This window comes from Rattus rattus, chromosome 13 (genome assembly GCF_011064425.1).
Source record: "Rattus rattus isolate New Zealand chromosome 13, Rrattus_CSIRO_v1, whole genome shotgun sequence".
NCBI lineage: Eukaryota > Metazoa > Chordata > Mammalia > Rodentia > Muridae > Rattus > Rattus rattus.
Genome location: NC_046166.1, coordinates 68,854,425 through 68,876,813, shown reverse-complemented (window position 1 = coordinate 68,876,813; position 22,389 = coordinate 68,854,425). Strand labels below are relative to the sequence as shown.

Sequence of the window (22,389 nt, the reverse complement as noted above, 5' to 3'; positions counted from 1 at the left end):
GGGCAGCTGTGAGAGAGAGGGCAGCTGTGTGAGAGAGGGCAGCTGTGAGAGGGGGCAGCTGTGAGAGAGAGGGCAGCTGTGAGAGAGGGGGCAGCTGTGACAGAGAGGGCAGCTGTGTGAGAGAGGGCAGCTGTGAGAGAGGGCAGCTGTGTGAGAGAGGGCAGCTGTGCAGCTGTGAGAGAGGGCAGCTGTGACAGAGAGGGCAGCTGTGAGAGAGGGCAGCTGTGAGAGAGGGGGGCAGCTGTGAGAGAGAGGGCAGCTGTGAGAGAGGGGGCAGCTGTGAGAGAGAGGGCAGCTGTGACAGAGAGGGCAGCTGTGACAGAGAGGGCAGCTGTGAGAGAGAGGGGGCAGCTGTGAGAGAGAGGGCAGCTGTGAGAGAGAGGGAGGCTGTGACAGAGAGGGCAGCTGTGAGAGGACGGCACAGCTCTGGCTCGGGATGGGATAACGGTCTTAGTGTGGGTAGGAAAGAGGAGCAGAGGCTCAAAGGTGTGTCCCTAAACAGGCCTCCTGTCTCCACTTCCCAGGTTGCCAAATTGGCAGCTTGGTCTGAGCCAGAGTTCTTAGTCCCTGATGTCGCTGAGGTACCCAGAAGGTTCTGTAATAACATCACAGGCGCAGGTTCCCAGCCTCCTGTCAGTCCCCGGGTTTCTCTCTCCTAGCCGCTCCTGTGCCCACTGCTTCCAGACGCAGAGCACATTCTGGATTCAGTTTTGGTTTAGTTCTCTTCCTTGTGCTGGGAACGGAGCTCAGGGCCTGGAGCATGGTGGACGCGCACTCGCCTTGAGGTCTGCTCCCAGCCTTCCTTTAAAGCCAGATTCTGGGGAAAGACAGGAAGTTAATAAGCAGGTCCCACCCTGCTGCTTTTCTGTTTCTGTGTGGTGCTACGTAATGTTTAGAAACTAAATTATCTGTTTCTGCTCTTCCTCTTGGCTACCCGATATCTCTGACTGTAGTTGAACTTCAAAAATCTCAAACACTGGCATTTCTTCTTTCCCTTGTGGAAGCATTTCTATTGGGTCTGATAAATTTTCAATTTAGTAATAGCCAGATGGAAAGTAAGCATTGGCGTTGAAATGCTCGCACGAAAGCTTTATTTTATTTTAAAAGGGTAGCTAAGTTACTGTGCTACAGTGCCATAAATACAGAATTTTAATGTGAAACCCATGCATTTTGGTTCTCTTTCTCTCTCTCTCTCTCTCTCTCTCTCTCTCTCTCTCTCTCTCTCTCAGATCACAGGTATTATTTTGAAGAAGAGCAGAATTTGTTCATTGATGTTGACTGCAAGCACCCGGAGGCCGTCCTCACTCCAATGCCCGAGGGCCTGTCTCAGCAGCAGGTGAGTGAGTCACTCCCTGCCACTCACGTGGAGGACCTGCCGCCGTCACGGTAGACTGGGGCTTCCACAGTTCGCTCCTAACATGGCAGTGAGAAGGTCAGGTCTTAGCTCTGGCCCCCAAGGACCCTCAAATACCACGACTATCATCTCTATGTGTCGGTGTGAGAAGTGCCATGGATCTTCACTTCTTTGTCACACGTCCCACATTATTTGTTCTATCCGATATGATATTTCTGTAGAGTGACAGTAAGACACAGTGGTCTGTACCCGTAATTCCAGCACGGCAAGTTGAGGCGGGAGGAATGCTACCAGTCTGAGGCCAGCTTGGGCTGCATAGCAAGACCCTATCTCAATAAAATAAAACCGTCAAAGAAGATGTGTGTAAAAGATGTATACGTAGATGCCTGAAATTGAGATGAAAATGGTATACTTTCTTTTTAAAGACTTACTATTTATTTTATGTATGTGAGTGTTTTGCCTACATGTATGTGAGTGTACCATGTATGTGCCTGGTTCACCTACATATATGTAAGTTCAACATGTGTGTGCCTGGTTCACCTACATATATGTAAGTTCAATGTGTGTGCCTGGTTCACCTACATGTATGTAAGTGTACCATATGTTTGCCTGGTTCACTTACATGTATGTAAGTGCACCATGTGTATGCCTGGTTCACCTACATGTTTGTAAGTTCATGTGTATGCCTGGTTCACCTACATGTGTGTAAGTGCACCATATGTGTGTACCTGGTGCCCAAGGCAGTCAGAGCATGGCATCAGATCTCCTAGAACTGGAGTTACAGCTGTGAGCCACCATGTAGGGACTGGGAACTGAACTTGGGTCTTCTGCAAAAGCAGCCAGGGGTCATAACCACTGAGCTATCTCTCCTGCCCCCAAATGATAGACTTTTAATAACTAATGAAATTATCTGTGCATAATTCATTTCTTACCATCAGGCAGTACATACACATGGGAAAAGTCAATTTGACTTTACTGTTAAAAGGAAGAGAAAACCCAAGAAACAAACCATAGTTTGGTTTGTGAAACTTTGAGGGAGTGAAGACTCTTTGGGTGGGAGTTGAGCCTTTTCCAGACAGACAGCAGAGGGGAATTGTGTGAGTGGACGTGTGAGCAGCTGGATTGGTGAGCGGTTGGATGCGGTGTGGGTCAGTGGATGGACAGATGGACAGATGGGTGAGTGGGTGGAATATTTGATAGACACATCAATGAAGACTGATAACAAGCTAACAGTGAACCCTTGGAAAGGTGGATGGCCTATGATAGGGACGCAGAGATCATGTGTAGGTGAATAGATGTGGCCTCAGGCACGTACAAGGAAAATGGCATAAAATGCTAAGTTGCATGGTTAGAGTTGGAAAGGTTAATAAAGACTGTATCCAGGAGTTAATAATTGGTCAGGCCCCTGACCTTAGCCTCTCTTAGAATTAAAATGGAACCAAGGAAAAAGTGACAGGGAGTGATGTGGTCCATGAGCAGGGTCACACATATACATACACATACACTCACACGCACACACACACACACACACACATACACATTCACATGCACACTCACACATACACACACATATAAACATATACACACATAAACATATACACACACATAAACGCACATTAACTCACACACACACCTACACTCTTACATACACACTCACACGTATACACACATCCACATACTCACACATACACATATGTATGCATACCCGCATACAAACACATGGGCACTCACACACGTTGTGTGATGCGTGTGAGGAGATGCTGATAGTGCGCAAGGAAGAAATGGCCAGGAGCAGAGACAGGGATCTTGGGGACAGCCACTGAGGAGATTCTGGTTTCGTTTATTCACTTATTTGCATGTTATTTGTGTGTACACACATGCACGTGTGTGTATGTGTGCAGTGCCATGGCTTGTGTGGGGTTAGAAGGCAGGAGTCAGTTCTCTCTTCTCACCTTGGGCTCTGCAGACAGAACTCGTGTCTTCAGGGCTGCCCAGCCAGTCCTCTGACCCGCTGAGCCATCTGGCCAGCCCACTCGGGATTCTAAAGAAGAAGTGCCAGCATCTCCACAATCCCAGCAGCCTCCTCGGGTGCTCGTGGTGAGCAGGACAGGGGATGGAGGTGGAGGTGCCCTGTGGGTCACACAGGTGACTGTTAAGCAGAGACCTCTCTGCGTCAAGACCGTAGGCCTGACCCCCATCCTTACGTCCACACTAGGATTAGCTTGGCCACGGTGTTGGAGTTTAACCCCAGTTCCCCTTCCACGTGGCGTGGAGCTCGTACAGCAGCCTCCGAGGCCTCACTTCCCACGCGACCGTGAAGGCTTGGCACAGGAGGGTTAGTGCTGTGTCAGACCCGGAGCCGAGCTCCTGAAGTTCTGCGTCCACTGTTCGGCTTGCTTTCCTACGTCGTGGCTCACGTCTTGTTTTTCCTCCTGGCAGCTGAGTTCTCCTGAGAGTATGCCTTTAAGGGTTAAACCAGGGGTGTTGATCTAAAATGGAAAGAAGGTAGTTTAAGTAACCAGAAGGACCGTGTGTTGAATATTCTTCTCATGCCCTGTTTGGGGGAGGACAACCCATATTTATATTTTCGATTGATGCAAACTATTGAAAGTTCTTTGCATCCCAAGGGCATGGACTCTCATCAGTGACCCCACAGCCCCTCATACGTGGACGAGAATGGCCACAGAGTGGTCTGGAACCTCTTCAGGCTCCATGCTTAATACTCAACTGTAGTCTGACTTCCCAGCAGACCTGTCGCCTTGATGACAATCCTGACTCCCCTGGTTTATTCCTGCCATCAAAACAAAACAAAGCAAAACAAAAATGAGCAAACAAAAAACAAATTTAAAAAACACCTCTGAGTCTCGAATGCCCTTGTGTGAACTTGATCGCAGCAACTGTGGATCTGTCGTTCTTAGGATGCCGTTGTGTCACTGGATGCTCTCACGCCACTCCTCCCTGAACACGCCATTTGATGCATCAGTTCTGACAGCCTAGAAAGGCTGATGTCTCCCACAGAGGCAAGGGAATATTGATGGGGGAGTGCGTTTTGTATGCTGACCACCTTTTCCCAATCTCTGGTCTTAATTATATTTGTGTGAATCCTTAGGTTAACCCGTGGGTAATGTTACTCCCCGGGGCAGGGTCTGGGCTTCTGAATTTCGGCAGGAACAGTTGCCTGAATCTACCAGCAGGGGTGTGCTCAATAGCGAAGAACCGAGCCAAGGGAGTGGAAATGGCTTTGTGGCCGCTCAGAGTATTTCTACTCCCCGCTGCATCTCTATCTTGTGACACAAGTTCTTGATTTGTAGCATTGCCAGGAACTCCCTAGGTAGCCGAAACTCAGTCAGTCCTCCTGCCTCAGCCTGCTGATGCCCAGTGTCAGGTGCTTGCTGCACGTGGACGAGGACTGAAGTTTGGCTCCCTGAATCTGTAAAAGTGCAGGGGGGAGGCGGGCCAGGTAGACCAGCTATGGCTCGCTGGCCAGCAAGACTACCAAACTGGTAAGCCACAGACCAGCAAAGGAGCTGGTCTCAAAAAACAATCAAAGTTGACTGAGTTGACAGCCTCTCTCTTACACACACACACACACACACACACACACACACACACACACACCCCTACTTTTGTGTGTGTGTGTGTGTATCCATCCTCCTAGAAAGGTTTATTGCAGACTTAGTTCCGTGGGTTGAATAAGTAGTCCTTTTCCTAAGAGAGCAACGTCTTGTTAGTGTCTCATGAATCATGGTCAAAATCTGAACCACAGGACTCTTCTGCATGGAAATGACGTCTCAGCCCACTAGGTGGCACTGTTGCATTCGCAGATAATGTCCGTTTGTCTAGAGAGTTCTGGTGTGAGCCTGTGTGTATGCGATGTGTATACACGTGTCCACACCGTGTGTGATGATGACGTATGTAGAAGCGCATGTGTTGAACATGTGTGTGTTTGTGAGTTTTGGTTTAAGGGCACCTCTACTGTGGTATTATGCATATGTTCCCTGTCTTGGCAGTTGATATTTGGTAGGAGTATATGGGAGGTAATGGCGGTGACAAATGGTGTTTCTGGCATCTCGCAGACATGTTGCAACCATATGCTAACACATTAACAATGAAAATATAAGGACCTGCTGTGTGTCCAATGCAGTCTCACATGTATGCTTTCACCCCTCTCAGTGATGAGACAGATTTAACCCACTGCCTAGGGAGGTCTCAGCAGAACACAGCCTGTTCTTCCGCCTTCCACAGACATTGTGCTCCGCTCTAACTGTAGAACAGCGGCTCTCTGGTTGCAGTCGCCAGTGGTGTTATTTGCTTGAGACTTAAGCTTCTTTTCCTTCAATTTACATATGAAACATCACGTCTTTAAGAATTGAAACATGAAACCTGATTAGCTAATCCAGAGCATGGATGTTGCAGAAGCAAGTGAGCTTGTTTCTCTTGCTACAATTTTGTTTGCTCTGCTGTAGATACACCTTCTATGTTTATTTTTAAAGATTTATTCATTTATTATGCATGCAGTGGTTTGCCTGCATGTACAAGTGCAGGCCAGAAGAGCGCACCAGATCTCATTATAGATGGTTGTCAGCCACCATGTGGTTTCTGGGAATTGAACGCAGGACCTCTGGAGAGCAGAGCAGCCAGTGGTTTTAACCTCTGAGCCATCTCTCCAGCCTGTATAGTTTATAATTTGGGGTTTAAAAGGTGACAGCTTATATCAACAGAGAGGTGTGTTTAATTAGTAACACATCACTTAAAACATTTCCTCAGGGGTTTCCTTTAATTCTTAATTCTATTCAATACCTTTTTTTTTTTTTTTTTTTTTTTTTTGAGACATGGCCTCGTTTGTAGACCTGACTGTCAGGAAACTCTATATAAATGAGGTTGTTCTTAAACTCACGGAGATCTACTTGCCTCTTCCTTTCCAGTGCTGACAAACACCACCACATCTGGCTAAAGATGCCTTTTATTTTTAATCAGCAAGCCTTAACATAGAAATAAAGTTTACCTGTGTGTATTCTGAAACAGTTTTCTACCATCTTACCTTCAAATTTCCAACAGGTTGTGAGAAGATACATTCTGGGCTCCATTGTTGAGAGCGAGAAGAACTACGTAGATGCTCTCCGGCGGATTTTGGAGGTACGTAAGCACAGTGTAGCATACGTCATAAACCTTTTCTTACCCATCGTACATAAGTTAGTTGTGTATGTTTTGTAGGCATTTATGATCCAAAACCTACAGGTCTGAGAAACCCTCTCAAGAGAGTAAATGTGACTGTATGCTGACGGTGGACGTCATGTAGATCTCGTTTTGACCGAGCCTTTCACGCTTGTTTCTGGTACAGCAATATGAGAAGCCACTGTCCGAGATGGAGCCCCGGCTCCTGAGCGACCGGAAGCTCAGGATGGTATTTTACCGCATCAAAGAGATCCTGCAGTGTCATTCCATGTTCCAGATCGCACTGGCTAGCCGGGTGTCTGAGTGGGATGCCGTGGAAACAATCGGAGACGTTTTCGTGGCCTCGGTAATCCAGCAGACCCCATTCCCCACCCCACCGGAAGTGCCGTGGGTTCTGAACACAGAGCCATGTGCCCCTTTCAGGGTGGTATCGCTTCCCAGAAACCCACAGCCCTTAAGGGTGCATGCTGATGCTTGGGTGTCCTGACCCAGTTCATACCTCAGGGAAGGAGCAGGGGCCCCTTTCTCGGGGGTGGGGGAGGTCAAGGGAGACCATGCAGAGGTTCAGGACAGAAGACAAGTCCAGAAAGGCTTAAGTGTACATGTTGTATCATGTTTTGGTTGGACCATCATTTAACCGACTCATGCTTTTGTGCTGAGCGAGAGCCATGCCTGTTTAGTGGTAGCATCTCTGAGCTCCTTCCTGATGTCGTACATACTCTCTCTAAGCAATATTCTGTATCCCTGGTGACCATGTAAGACATGGGGTGGAAAACACCTGGATGTTTCCCTCAGACTTTTAGTGTTTGACCTGGATGTTTTGTGACGTGGATATAGGATTTGGTCCTGTATGTGACACAGGACTATGATGCTGGGTCAGCATGCAGGTGACATTTCCTGGCAGCGGAAGCAGCTGCCCAGAGGCCAAGGGCACAGCATAACCATGTCGTCGATTTGGAGTAGTTTTATCTTTGCCCTTCACCAGGGTCACGCACGGTGTGCGTTGCTCACCTTTTAGTCTAGATGGAGAAGGCTGCGGATGAAGCAGATTAGCTCTGTGGTTATTTGATGCCATGCTAGCAACGGGCTAGAAGCATGAAGGTCTGCCGGGGAAGTACTTGCGTACTTAGATGACGCTGCATTAGTAATGTATCAGACTTGTGAAGGTCGTTTTTATTTGTTTCTAAAGTGCATTTTATTTTTTTTGCTCTGTGTGCTGAGCAGCACACATGTGGAGGACAGGACAAGTCTCCGTAGTCAGCTGTCTTCCTCCACCGTGCGGGACCTGAGCTCAGGCGTACATGGGACTGAACTCGACTTGTCAGGCTTATGGGTTGGCCCCTCCACCCCCGTCATCACCCTGGCAATGCTCTGGTTTTTGTGACGGAATCTTGCTTTGTATCCCAGGTGCCTTTGAACTCTAGGGATCCTGCCTCAGCCTCCTAAGCACGATGCTGCCGAGCTCTTTTTCCTTGTGGTTTATGCAAATACTTGATGAGGTGAACAAAACCAATTGTACAGTATCAGTACATAGGCACACATACACACATGTGCATATACACACACAGGCACATGGGTACATACATGCACACACATACACATATACATACACATGCACACATATATACACATGTATACACACCCACACATGTGCATGTGCATACACATGGGCACACATGTGTACACACACATGTATACATATGCACAGGTGCACACACATGCACACACACATGCACATGCATACACATGTACATGCACATGGGCACATACATGCACACATATACAAACGTAAACACACATACACACTCGTGCACACATGTGCACATGGGTATACACATACCCATGTGCACATGCATGTACACATATGCAAAGGCATGCACACACGTGTACACACACTCCCCCCACCCCTCCACAAAAAGGAGTTTAGCTGCAAGCATGCTCCTGTCAGTCACCACCTGGTTGTCCTTGATGACACAGATGCCTTTGTGAAAGAACAGAAAGTCATTGATCTCTGGAAGTTGCTGCCAGGAGCCTCAGCCCTGTCCTACCCGGTTCTGCATCTTGAAGCCTTGGCATTTATGGAAAATAGGGAACGTTAATTTATAGGTGTCAGGTGTCAGTTCTCTACCTGGGCAAGGGGTCAACTGTACCCTGTCTTTCCAAAGGTAGTTTGTACCCCAAGGGAAGCTGTTGGGGCCCCTGGGTAATGACCCTGATTCTCTTAGAAGCTATGTCTGCCAAGGAACCTTAGTGATGGCTGTCTGCTGTCCTATGCAGCCAGGAGTATTTACCACCCAAACTCAAAGGGCAGGGACAGGAGCCCTGGAGTCAGCCCAGGGATTTCCATCCGGGCAGACATGAAGTGCCCCGTGAAGATGGAGGGAGAAAGAACTTGTGCATTCTAGCAGTCTGTCCTGTGAAAGCATTGTGAGGGCTGTGTTCCGAGCCATGAGCTTTCCAATCCCTGTGCTCCAGTTCTCCAAGTCCATGGTGCTGGATGCTTACAGCGAGTATGTGAACAACTTCAGCACGGCCGTGGCTGTCCTCAAGAAGACGTGTGCCACAAAGCCTGCCTTCCTTGAGTTCTTAAAGGTAAGCATGCTCCCCCTGCTTTGGGTTTTAACCCTGTCTCATAGCACGCCTTGGGTATGTGATGTGAGTCAGCACTGTCTGGTCCCTAGGTATCTGGAGCTTTAGGGATTCTAGGCTGGATCGTAGCTTTCTGAAGGAACTTTTGTTTGCTTGCCTTAACGTGTGTTTATATGGATATAGACAGAAAGGACATCCAGTCAAACCCACAGATGCCTGGACCTCCCATCTCAGCACAGTGCAGGGAATAGCAGTAGACCACTACTAGCCCAGGCTAGATTACGGTTTGGAAATGATCCTCTTTCCTGGGACAGAGCAGGGAGACGAGGCCTGAAAAGGAGGAGCCCATGTTGGGGATGTGGAGCTTGTGCCTCCTGGGGTCAGGCTGAGAGCCGAGAGCCTCTACTGCCTTCTTCCATCCCATGGGACTGAGGGGGTCCCATGGCGGCTGCCGTTCCACAGGCAGGACCTGGAGGCCTGGATGTGAGAGCCTGGCTGAAGCCATTGCCCACTGAACCGTATTGAAGTCCCCTTTAAGGACCTGAGGTTGCTACACACTGAACCATATTAAAGTCCCCTTTAAGGACCCAGACCTCTTTGCGCAGGCTCATTAGGACGGGAAGGCCTTGGAACACACTGTGTTCTTAGTACTTGGAACTGTGTTTCTGGGAATTTCTGCTGCCTGTGGTGAGCTGACACAGGTCAAGTGCCCTTCCAGCGCTGACGCTGTGTCTAAGGTGGGATAATTCCCCTCCTTCCTTTCTACAGAACACAGCTCAGGTCCTCACTGTTCCATGGCCAAGGACAGCTCTTAAATATCCTTCTGTTTTGCAGAAGCTAAGCTGTGCCCTTGAGCTGTGACGTCATTCCTCTCCTTGAGGGAAACAGACACATTACTGAGTTAAAAATTGATTTCCCCTCAGGGTTTTGTCAGGAACTTGATGATGGTATAAGCTGTGGCATTGCAGTGGCCCTGGTCCCTCCTGGCCTCCCCAGGGCAGGTGACCTTGAGCCCAGGCCTAGCCAAGTCTTCCTGTGCACTGTGCAATGACCTTCAGTGTGCAGGGCTATGCTACAGAGATATCCCAGCTGAAGCCCCAGAGTCCGGGTCTCAGGTGGCCTGGTGCTGACATTTCCCTGCATGCTCAGAGATGCTAGTCAAGGCAATGACAGGTGCTGGGAGGACCTTTCTCTCTACAGCAGCATAAGGGATCACAACCTCCCCCGAAGCAGTCTGACCAGCATGGAACCTAAGAATACTGGGAAATCTTTCAGGGTCTGAGTTATCCATGTAAGACTCCTTCTCAGGGCCAGCAGCAGCAGTGAGTCCTCCCCAGGGCTGGGATAGAAAGTATTTCCCACATATTTGGAAAGTTTCTTCCCAGCAGAACTAAAAGAGTGAAGCAGGGGTGTTAAGCAGTCTGTCCACCGTCCTCGCTCTCCACTGCCCGCACTGAGCCTGCCGTTCCTCCCCGCAGCTGAGCCAGGATTCCAGTCCAGACCGAGTCACACTCCACAGCCTTATGATGCGGCCCATCCAGCGGTTCCCACAGTTCATCCTCCTGCTGCAGGTATGCTAGGGCTAAGAGGGTACAGAACGCGTGTGCTTGTCCCTGGCGAGAGACCAGGGCAGGAGTGGAGATAGGCCCTGAAGGGTCTCTCCTCTCCTTCATCTCCCACCCTGTCCCCTCCCCTCCTCACAGGGGACAGCAGGGCACAATCACCAGCAGCCACAAAGGTGGTTGCCTATGGAGACCAAAGAAGTGTGTAACTGGACGGAAGGATGGCTCTGGGCTGCCTGGTGGGTTCTAGGAAGCAAGCAGGGTCCTCTTAACCACGGAGTGTCTCTACACCCCGTGAATAGGAGCCCGCCCTGTCACGTGCTCCCGCTCTTCCTGTCAGCATCCTTGTCATTGGTCCTGCTGTCCAGCCTCCTTCTCTGGAGACCAGCTTCTCTGGCCTCTGTAAGGTTTCAGAGACCGAGGCCGGTTCCTCAGGCTCCCGCTGCAGTTCTGTGTTTCCTTCCCTCCTCCCCGGTGATTTCCTGGCATATACAGTGCCATGCTTTGTCAAGCACCGGTACTGTTTTAAAAGAAGGCCTTTCCTCTGTGTAGTTGGTCTCCGTGGTGAGCTTAGAGCACACTGCAAGAGACGCCTAAGGCAGGCAGCCGTTAGGGTCTGGTGTCGTTTGCGGAGCACAGGCAGGGCAGACTTGGTGAGATGAGAAGGTCCTGGACCTTCAGGAGCTGAGTGAGCTTCATCCTCAGCCTCAGTTCGATGCTTCGTCCGCTCCACGGCAGAGTCGGCCTGACTTTGAGGCCGCGAGCCAGGCACCGGCCGCTGCTCTCTAGTGTAGTGAGTCTTCTAGTCGAAGCCCGTGCAGGAGTTGTCCGAGCTGGATTGTCTGGTGCACTTGCTCTGCATCAGCACGGCTTCCTTACCTTCCTGTCAAGTCACAGAGGTCTGTGCCAGCGTCGGGCTTTTCCTGTCCAGCCTTCACTTCATGAGGTCGAAGATGGTTGGTGTCTCTTCGCTTAGCTGACTTGAGGAAGTGCTGATGCTGGCTCGTTTGATCCCCCCACCCCCAACAGGAACAAGATCGTTTCTCTTTCTCCTCACTGATGGAGAGCATTCAGTTCCCCTGGAGAGGCTCACACTTCATATCGTTTACGCTGCAGCAGGTCGGAACACTCAGGCTGGTCTTGAACTCACCTCAGCACAGCCTCTCGCTCCTGATCCCCCTACCCTAGGCATCTGGCATGCTGAGAGGGCATGTGTCAAAAGCTCCATTTTCAGCTTTTGCTTTATAGAGGGAAGTCTGGGACTCTCCAGAGGCCACCATGGGGCCATTGCGTGTTCTTCTCAGTCTCAGCTGTCAGGAGGCCCAAGGACTAAAAGATGGTTCAGGCGTGGCCTGTTGGTAGGTCAGTAGAACACACACATTTATCAGTGTCTACAGCCTTTGAGTGGTGTGGGCTACAGTACCCCAGAACAGTTGGAACAGTGGCATCAAAGATGTCGGTAACCGGGATAATGCAAAAGTGAGAATTCCCAAACGGAACATGGAGATTCAGTGTGAGTGCTTGCTGTTGGGAAAACTCTCTCAGGTGGATATGGTCATCTGTGAAAGCCTTGCGTCCTGAGCAACAGAAGGGAGCCTCGTGGTCCCATGCACTGAGACCTCTTCCTCCAGTCAGGGCCTTTGCGGGCAGTGGGGAGATAGCACACGGGCCCTCGGGTGAGTTGACCTTGTGGGCATAGCACAGGTCCTTAGCCTTCGTAATGCTATGACCCTTTAAAATAGTTCCTCTTGTCATGGTGACCCCAACCATCTCCTTGCTACCTCATGACTGTAATTTTTCTACTGTTAGCAATCATAATGTAAATATCTGATATATGACCCCCAGGGGTTTCATGACCCACAGGTTGAGAACTGCCCATATAGTGGAGGCCACAGCAGCGTATTTAACACTGCTCGGGAGCTTCTGAGAGCAGGTGGCTTTGCCTGATGCCAGTAGAAGATGCAGTTTGCCGGCTCCGTCCTGGCCATTGTTGGCTTTCTGAGGTGGTGGCAAGCTCTTTATGTTAGGGGACCAGATAATATATATATATATATATATATATATATATATATATATGTGTGTGTGTGTGTGTGTGTGTGTGTGTGTGTGTGTGTGTGTGTATCAGAAGTGTAAGGTATTAATCTAGTTTTGTTTTTACACAAAGAGCTGGGCTGGCCGGATGTTCAGCTACGTGTTGAGATGATTCTTATCCCACTCCCAGCCCCGACTGACTCTCCTGCAGAGGTGGTTGGCATCCTGTGTCATTCGGTCTGTAACGGTTGGGGTCAGAGGTATCCTCACTGACCGCCCACTCTCTGCCTCCTGCTCACAGGACATGCTGAAGAACACAGCCAAAGGACACCCTGACAGGCTGCCCCTTCAGATGGCGCTGACGGAGCTCGAGACCCTGGCGGAGAAGCTAAACGAGAGAAAGAGAGATGCTGACCAGCGGTGTGAAATCAAGCAAATAGCAAAAGCCATAAATGAAAGATACCTGAACAAGGTCCGAGAGATTTTCCTCACCCCTTTGCCCAAGTATCTTCGCGCTGTGCTAACAAGCCAGGGTCACAGTTTACTCCTCACTAGGATGCTCCCTCTGCTCCGCTAACCGGGATGGCTGGGGCCGGGATTGCCTGGGAGTGCCTGTAGTGCCTTGGCCCCTGCCCTTAGGAAAGGGACTGGGAGAGTCGGCAGCTCCTCATTCGGATCTACAGCCTCAAGATGGTTAGGGCAATTCAGCTTTGGTTTCAAAATCTCACATCTCATTTTAGATAGCTGTTAGTCTATATCCACCTGAGCCGAGCTGCGTGCACCACAGAAGCGCGCTGTAGAACAAAGAGCCCTCCTTGGCCGCGCTGCCTGACTTCCTCTCTATGGGAGGATCTCTTGCAGCATACCACAGGCATACTACTGCCATATTTGCCTAAGGGCCCGTCTACGGGAAAGGGTCAGCCTACATGGAGGAGCCATGCTGATGTGCACGCGTGTTAGCCATTGTCACTGGTGCCGCATTCGTTTTCCGCTCCGTGGAGGAGTGTCCCACTTGATGATGATGTACAGTGGCTGAGGCACATGTCTCTGACCCTCAGTGACAGGAAGGCTTTGAGTAGAGAATTAGTCAGTCATGCTCTGGATACAATCTGTGCCATTTATTAAAGTTGAGCGTCTCTGTGGTGCTTGGGAGAGTGCGTCAGGAAAGAAGGCGTGCTGACCACAGTCTGGTGGCACCTAACTCGTGCACCTGACCTTGATCGGCACAAAGGTCATAAAAGGCTGAGTTATAAAGTGATAGCCAGTGGCTGGGAGGGAGCTAGGCAGCCAGGCTAGGCTCAGAAGTCGGAGGAATCATCTGGGGCAAGGGTGCTGTGTTTCCCGTTAGGAGCATGAAGTGATGTGTCATGGTACTGATGAGGGTAGAGCATCCTTCCAGGAGCCGACGGGCTTCCCCTTGGTCCAATGACATAGAGCATGGCAGACAGAAGTCCAGACACAGCCTCTGGGGGTGTAGCTCAGTGGAAGAGCTCCTGATGGATAGGTACGTGTGAAGCCCAGGGCTCAGTCACTGTGAGTGGCAAACCGACCGCAGTAAATCAGGTCTAGATACAGATGTACCTTTGCTGGAGAGTCAGCCAGTGAGTGACTCTCACACACACACCCTCTCCCCAGAGCTGATGGACGTAAGAGGTGTAGTTTACAGTCGCTCAGCGAGCCTGGTGGCTCTCTGTGAGGACTGAGCAGAGCTGTGGGCTTTCCTACGGAGAATAAGCCATAAAACGTGGATACTAGAAGCTTGTGTACTCTTGAGCGCCGTCCTCTTCTCCTTTGCACGAGCCCAGACGGGTGACGGCGCTGGCGTCCTTTTGACCTCCAGCTCCTCAGCAGTGGGAACCGGTACCTCGTTCGCTCCGATGACGTCATCGAGACGGTTTACAATGACCGGGGAGAAATCGTCAAGACCAAGCAGCGCCGGATCTTCATGCTGAATGACGTGCTGATGTGTGCTACTGCCAGCTCACGGTGAGGGCGAAACAGGGTCATGTGTCCACCTCACAGTGACACACTGAGTGCATCAGAGAACGGGAGACGCTGCCCCTACTCTCTCACCAGGACCCAGAACGTTAATCATAAAGGGAAACTCATTGCAGGTTTTTGTAATTATCATCAACGCTAGTATTCATTTGTCTGTCCATCCATTTTGCAGTGTGGGGGCACCCAGAGCACTATTCATGACAAACTCGGGGACTGAGCTGCAGCCCCGGCTCTGGGAGCTGGCTTTTAAATTCTGTGGGTCGGTGGGTCTGCCACCCTCCTCCCACTACCACAGGATTTGGGCAGAGGATACGTGGGTGACTCTTGAGAGCCAGAGTTGCCCCACTCTGACTCCTTGTCAGCAAATGAAGGGCAGTGACCACGAGGGTCAGGGTGGCCATGCAGAGGCTGTCACTGTGCCTGTGCATGGTTGTCACATGAGCTACGGGCTTTGGTCACAGGAGTTTGTGTTCCTCTGTGCCTGTGTTCCATGTTACGGTAAAGGAATAGAACACTCAGGTTTTCGTTTGACCTCTGTCTACTCAGCCAATGCTTTAGTGGTGGATCGTGGGCTGTGATTTAATTTTGTTAATGTGGTTGTAAAGAATGCAAGGGGTGGGGAAAGCTGGAGTCAACCAGGACCAAGCTATCAGAGAACATCTCTGCACACTTGGGAGAGCTGCTTCAGACTCCTCGGACACTGGCTGTGAGTTCTCAGGTTCTGGTGAGGTGGTCCAGAGGATTTCCCTTGCTCTTCCTGCTGGAGGTTTCAGCGGAGCCAGTGACGGCCATTTGCATGAGGATTCTGAGCACCTCGGCAGTCAGACGGCTGCTATGTGAGGGCCGGAGGCACCACTTGGTCCCATGGTAACCCATAAATTAACAGCCTTCTGTTGGTTCTAGGAACTCACATGAAAGCCATGCCATGATGAACCAGAGGTACCTGCTCAAGTGGAGCGTCCCTCTAGGACAGGTGGACGTGATCGAGTACAGCGGCAGTTCTGGCACGGGGGATCACAGCCGGCACCACACTGCACACGCACCGGAGAGCCTGGCCGTGGTGGCCAATGTGAAGCCGCGTAAGTGAGCCCTGCCCACGTTCCTGTGCGCAGCACAAGCCTGGCCCTCGTTCCCCACTGGAGCTGGGATGACACATCTGTTGAGTCCGTCCCGTCTGTCAGTCTGTCTGTCTAACATGATGGAGCACTGTCTCTGCGTCTCATTGGCTCTAACACTGCAGTGAGTTGGTTGAAGGTGGTGTGTGAAGGCCACGGGCAGGCTGCTCTCTGCTGGCTGTCTCCTCTTTTCCTCAGCTCCCCACAGCAAGCGCATGTGTATGACCTTCACTGGGAGGCGGGAGGGACAGCAGTGCTGTGGGGGGACTCAGACTGCACAGTGGGGGACGGCAGTGCTGTGGGGGGACACAGACTGCACAGTGGGGGACGGCAGTGCTGTGGGGGGACACAGACTGCACAGTGGGGGACGGCAGTGCTGTGGGGGGACTCAGACTGCACAGTGGGGGACGGCAGTGCTGCGGGGGGACACAGACTGCACAGTGGTTGGAATCACTCTTACGGGTCACGGTTTGGCCTAGAGATTTTGTTCTGAGAGCAGGAACCACTGCCATGCCCTCCTCTGCCTTCTGAAATGAGGAAAGGCTAGCTAGATTTAATTCCTTCGGTGACCTCTGCTTCTGGACCTATTAAACCAGTGCATGGGAACTCTCGGCAAGCCTTAGCAAGCATTAACCTTCAGATTGATTTGTTCCTGACGCATCCAGAAGCATGGATGCAGACACTGAAACTCGCTCAACTTTGGTGGGACATGAGCATTCAGGGGAAATCGCTTCTGCCTCTCTGGTCCCCAGAACGTTAGTGTTTCAGTGTGGTCATCTGCATAGTAGGCTTGTTCTTCAAGCACAGTGTCAGCTGTCAGACTCTTGAATGTGCCCCCACTTGAAACAAGAGGCACCTTTATCCAGACTCTCAGCCAGAACTGAAATACCGCAGAGTAGCCTAGGGCATCCCGGTAGATAAAACGGGGGACGAGGGGCGTGAGGAGGGGGGGAGGGGAGTGGAGAGACAGGATGCAGGAAGGGAACTGAGTATCCTTCTAAGCCGCCTTTAGAATCCCGTTTGAATGAACAGAAGTTGACTGCAGGCTGTGCTGTACCCCTGTGAGCAAAGATGACTGCTCTACTCCACCCTCAGTCCTAACGTGTGTTCGTAGCCAGGATTACCCCTGTGTCCAGACTCTGTTCAGAGTGGACGCACAGACCTGCACTTTAAAAAACGTCTTCCTGTTGATGACCTAGACTAAGCTAACGTAGGATGGGGCTAGGATCAGTAAGAAAGGTTAAGAGAACGTAGAAAGCAGGGTGGCTGGACCAGCTCCTGTGGAAGGGAAAACCGGAAAGGACTCGTTTTCCGGGAGGCCTGCGTGTTGCTGCGACCTTGGCATCCCAACTTGTGTGAGAAGCTGTGCCTTCCTGAGCGCCCTCCACCTCTCCCACCGCACTGTGAAGGCCACGGCAGGAGGGTGAGGCGAGGGGTGGGATGCTGAGTGTGGAGTAGCTCGGGGGAGGGGTGCTGCCCTCGTGCTATTGCTGTTACGTCCTGGTGAGAAGAACGTGGGGAGGCCTCCTCGGGACCTGCAGACTGCACTTTGCAGGCCGGGGTGGCGTTGATTTTCCATCTTTAAGCATTTGTTCGGAGATAACCTCGGGAACGGCAGTCTGGCAGCAGCTTTTCACGGTCTTCAGCAGCGAGACGGTTGTCCCGCCTCCTAGACATTTGCTCTGCTTCTCGCGGTTGGGTGCACCGTGCCTTGGCACGACGCGTCTCATCTTCTTGCTGCTGATCGTGGTGGTGGAATGCCGCGCCCTTTGAGGCGGTAACTTGATGGGTGTGTGGCTTCGCCCGCTAACGTCTCCCTCGAGTAGCCATTCCTTATCCCCCAGCTTTACAGCACGCCATAGAGACGGGACGCGTAGGACGAGTTAGGAGCCCCTCAGTCCCCAGTGGGCGCTGTGGTTTGTCTGGTGATGCGGCGTTGCTGTCCCTGTTTGTTCATTAAGCACCTGTGACGAGGCAGGTGCTGGGCCCCGTGAGCCGCAAGTGAATGCCGCACAGACCAGGTTACCCCGCACAGACCAGGTTACCCCGAAGAGAATTCCAGGAGCAGACAGACTTTCTGACAGACAGATGCTGCACCGCATGGCACATCCATAATAGAACCAGGAATAAAAGCCCTGGCAGATAAAGTGGAGGCTGTGTCCTCAGAAACAGCGTCTTTTAAAATAACTGGCTGCTGGGAAGACACAGGGTTCTGCAGGTTGACGTGGGCGCCCTGACTCACCCCTGCATGTGTGTGCAGTCGGCTGGTGACCCCAGCTTGCAGCCGTACTGGCCCGGGGGGGTGGGCTCCCGAAGGAGCCGTGGTTCTGGGGTGGCAGCAGAAGTCCAGCCAGCCCTGGGGTCCATGGGAGACTCTACCCCTGGGATGCCCCTTCATTCGTGGGGACACAGAACTGGAGAAGGCCCACGTTATCCTCCTGCTGCTTGAGGCGCAGCTAGCCTTCGTCTGAGTGGCACGCAGCAGCGCTTACTGAATCTCGACGGGCTGTGTGAGTGGCGTGACTCCCAGGCTGAACTCGCTCCCTCGCCGAGGTTTAATTGAACGCCAGCCGTATCTAAAATGTCAAATTCGATGCTCTGAGGTATGTGTGTAACGGGAAACGCACAGGGCAGCCACGTTGGTTAGCCAGTCATCGTCACAGACAGGTGCGGTTTTACTTTTCTCCCTCCTGATGGTTAGGCATTCAGGATGTATCGCTGGTAAGATGGCTCAGCAGACAGGCACTCGTCCCCAGGCCCGACTGACCTGCGTCGATCTCTGCTGCTTACATGGCAGGAGAGAGAATTCACACCTTCAAGTCGTCCTGTGTGCATGCAGACCTCAGTAAGGGTGTCTTCCTGCATTTGAGAGGTTCGCTATTGCGGCTGCACACCGCATGCTTGCGGGTCTGTCTGACCCTAGATTCTGGGGAAGGGCCGGACTGGGTGTGTCCGGATTCACCTCATAGCAGGGGCAGCCTGTCTTTAGGACTAAACGAGCCGCCCTCCAGTCAGTCACACCAGCAGCAGCCTGAACTGACAGTCAGCTCATTCAGGATGCAGATGTCCCTGAACCCCACCTCGTGTGTCCTTTAGACCCCGCCTCTGTGCATTGGTTCGTTCCCCTTCCCCTGGGCTTGGTATCTCAGGACATTTGGGGAAGCTGGTGGAAGTCCTTGTTCTCACTGAGATCATATGACTTGTGTGCTGTTTGAATGACTGTAACATTCAGCCCTGGAAGCTCGGTCTGTTGTTTTGTGTTGGAGGCAGAATGTGGGTGTCACTGCCTAGCAACCAGTGCTGGGAAAGGGTGAGCCTGTGCCAGCAGAAGAGGGAGGGAGCTGCCTGCCCCTACACAGCTTCAGGCACCCAGAAAACAGGAGTCAGATGGAGGCAGGGTTCGAGTGTTAGTCCCATAGAGGGGCCGGGGAGCCAGTGACCTGGGCTCCTCACAGGACCCATGGGATCTCCTGAAATCCCTCTTGGAGAGTGTGTGCTTTTCTGGGGGTAGCATATAAAAGGTTTCAGTGACTTCTCAGACTGTGACTCATAGTTGGGAAGAGAAAGGGCCCTCTGCTGGGTTTCTGCACGGTGACCTGCGCCCGTGCACACCAGTAACAGACGGAAGAAGCAGGTCCTCATTTTCTGTGTCAGATGTTTATTTTGTATTGGCTTATCTGGCCCGTGGTCCACAGGTCGTCTGGGGACTCAGGGTATGTAAGATCCCACTTGACTTTCTGGTCTTCCCCATCAAAATAAGAGCACACCCCCTGGTGTTACTTACGCATTCTCTCCGTATTTAACATCCCACTGTCAGAGGATATGATAATTTGACATCTGAACCCAAAGCAAAATGATCGAACAAGATCCCTAGTGTTTCCATCTCCTTGAACACTGTCTTTCAACTTTTGGTTAACATGATAATTATATAAATGTTTGTGGGGCACAGTGTGCCGTTTCCGTCCTGACATAACACATCCTGGCTGATCCGACTACTTAATGCCACCATTAATGCCATTCCTCTGCGTCTGGAGCGTGGTGTCACTACGCTGTGTGGAGCCCCCTCTTCAGTCCCCCTTGCCTCTCCCCACCTGGAGAACCATTCTGCATTCGAACCCTCACCTCGCCGCCTTTCTCGTACGGCATTTAGCTTTCTCCGTGTCTGGCTCATTTCTTTTAGCGCAGTGCACTCTGGTGCCATCCAGTTTGCCACAGATGGCGGGTCTCAGCTCCCTGTCACTGGGTGTGGCTTTCCATTGCGCGTCCTACATGCTCATTATCAGCTCCTCCCCCTGACGGACACCGCTGCTGGTTCTGTGTCAGGCACTTGAGATGAGATGAGCTCACACAGGGCTGCCTGACACCCAGCCCCGAGTCCCTCAGATACACACCCAGGTAGGATAGAGGAGCATGTGGAATGCTCGTTTTGGGTTTTTCTGGGCAGCCTCTCTGCTGTTCTCTGTGGTGGCTGTACTAATAATCTACAACCTCCCCATCAGCACCCAGTGGTAATTTCCCTTTCTCCACATTCTCACCTGCATTTGCTATTTTGTTTATTATTATTATTTTTATTTTATTGGATATTTTTTGTATTTACATTTTAAATGTTATCCCCCTTCTCCCCCTCTTCCACCCCCCCTCCACCTGCTTCCATGAGGGTGCTCCCACTCCCTCAGCACCCTGGCATTCCCCTACACTGGGGAAATGAGCCTTCACAGGACCAAGGGCTTCTCCTCCTATTGGTGCCAGACAGTGCCATCCTCTGCTACATATGCAGCTGGAGCCATGGGTCCCTCCGTGTGTACTCATTGGTTGGTGGTTTAGTCCCTGGGAGTTCTGGTGGGGTCTGGTTGGTTGATATTGTTGTTCTTCCTATGGGGTTGCAAACCCCTTCAGCTCCTTCAGTACTTAGTCATCAGGGAAATGCAAATCAAAACAACCCTGAGATTCCACCTCACGCCAGTCAGAATGGCTAAGATCAAAAACTCAGGTGACAGCAGATGCTGGCAAGGATTTAGAGAAAGAGGAGCACTCCTCCATTGTTGGTGGGATTGCAAACTGTTACAACCACTCTGGAAATCCATCTGGAGGTTCCTCAGAAAATTGGACATAATACTACCTGAGGACCCAGCTATACCTCTCCTGGGCATACACCCAAAAGATGCTCCAACAAAGACACGTGCTCTTTTGTTTTCTGACGATGGTCATTCTCATTGGTGTGAGGTGAGGTTTGATGCACGTTCCATGGTACTTAGTGACGTAGAATTTTTCTTCATGGACTCACTGGGCATTTGTGTATCTTACGCTCATACACATCTGTTTGCCTGTTTCCAATCGGATTAGTTGGGTTTCATTAGGGGTGGTAGATGCTGGCCCTTTGTCACACGTTAACTCTCAGAGCAGGCATTATACCTTCCGAGGCTCACCAGCCAGTCGCTCCGTTCGCTGTGTAGGAAACTCTCATTTTGACACAATGCCATTCTCCTGCTCTTGATTTTGTTACCTGTGCTTTTGGGGTCTTGTATGAAAGCTTTTTGCCTGATGGTGCCAGAAAAGCTAGCTATTCACACCAGGAGGGCTTGACCCCTCTCAACCCACACAGAAGCTGACTGGGAGCCGTGAACTTTTGTCTCAGCGAGCAGCCAGGTATCAGAAGCCTTAACTGGGGGAAGGGGGGACCTTTGGGAAGGTGAGGACAGGGACACAGGCTGGCTGCTCTCTCAGAGCATAGCAGCTCCCCCCAACTCCTGCTGGCTCCCTGGAGACTGGGGAAACCCAGAGGGAGTGTTGTGGAGAAATGTTTGCCTGGAGATGAGGCATTTCAAGGGGAGCCTGTCTTGACTGAGCACTGACTGCTTCCCTTCACGCCTGCTCCTGCATCCCGGCCTCAGTAGAAGAGCCTTGGCCTGGGCCTGGGAAACCCTCTGCCCCCGACATCCCTCAGCCAGCATCAGTTCAGTTTCCAGACTCAGTGAGGGTTGCGTCGGAGTCTCCCGCAATCCCAGGGTATTGCAGATGTCCTGGCTGTTGACATAGCCCACACAGCCCCTTCCTTGTTTGTCACTTAAGATTCCATTCAGCTTACTCCCTGAATTTTCTGACTAGTTCGAGGGATTTCCATAGAAACGGTGGCGGAGGGGTTGCAGCGCAGGAGGCCGTGTCCGTGAGAAAGCCAGGAAAGACGCGGAGCAATCGTGTGCCAGCCGGCAATAGAGGATCGGCCCACAGATCTAAACTTCTTGGAATTTGTCGCCAGGTTGCTGGAAACCAGCTCTAACAGAATCTCTGACTGTGTATTTTGACTTGATGAGGTTTGGGCTGGAAAGAGAGAGCCTCTGCTCTGAGGTCTGCTCTGCCGGTTTTAGTTTCCTCCTCGAGCAGGGGGCTAGGCTTGCTGCCTGTCACTGGGATCTTTCATGGTGGTTTCGTGTTCTTCTGTGTGCCCAGTATCTGCTGCTAAGGCTCAGGAGGCACTTGCTACGTTTTCCTGTGTTGGACAGAGGTGGGCGCCCTCCTTGTGGTCTCCTTATCGAGGCTTTTAGTTTACTGAGAAGAAAGTAGCCTC

At 51.4% G+C, this 22,389-nt stretch overlaps 1 protein-coding gene across 2 annotated transcripts in view; it reads left to right on the top strand.

The window, feature by feature from the left end:
* Positions 1 to 22,389, top strand: part of Arhgef10 (Rho guanine nucleotide exchange factor 10) — an 89,784-nt gene that overhangs the window by 37,649 nt on the left and 29,746 nt on the right. For both annotated transcript variants that reach the window (XM_032918949.1, XM_032918950.1), the window contains 8 exons: positions 1,230 to 1,336; positions 6,413 to 6,490; positions 6,696 to 6,875; positions 9,005 to 9,121; positions 10,597 to 10,689; positions 13,013 to 13,183; positions 14,552 to 14,697; positions 15,613 to 15,788. In XM_032918949.1, the coding sequence (XP_032774840.1) occupies positions 1,230 to 1,336; positions 6,413 to 6,490; positions 6,696 to 6,875; positions 9,005 to 9,121; positions 10,597 to 10,689; positions 13,013 to 13,183; positions 14,552 to 14,697; positions 15,613 to 15,788 (1,068 nt within the window). The remainder of the gene's footprint in view (positions 1 to 1,229; positions 1,337 to 6,412; positions 6,491 to 6,695; positions 6,876 to 9,004; positions 9,122 to 10,596; positions 10,690 to 13,012; positions 13,184 to 14,551; positions 14,698 to 15,612; positions 15,789 to 22,389) is intronic.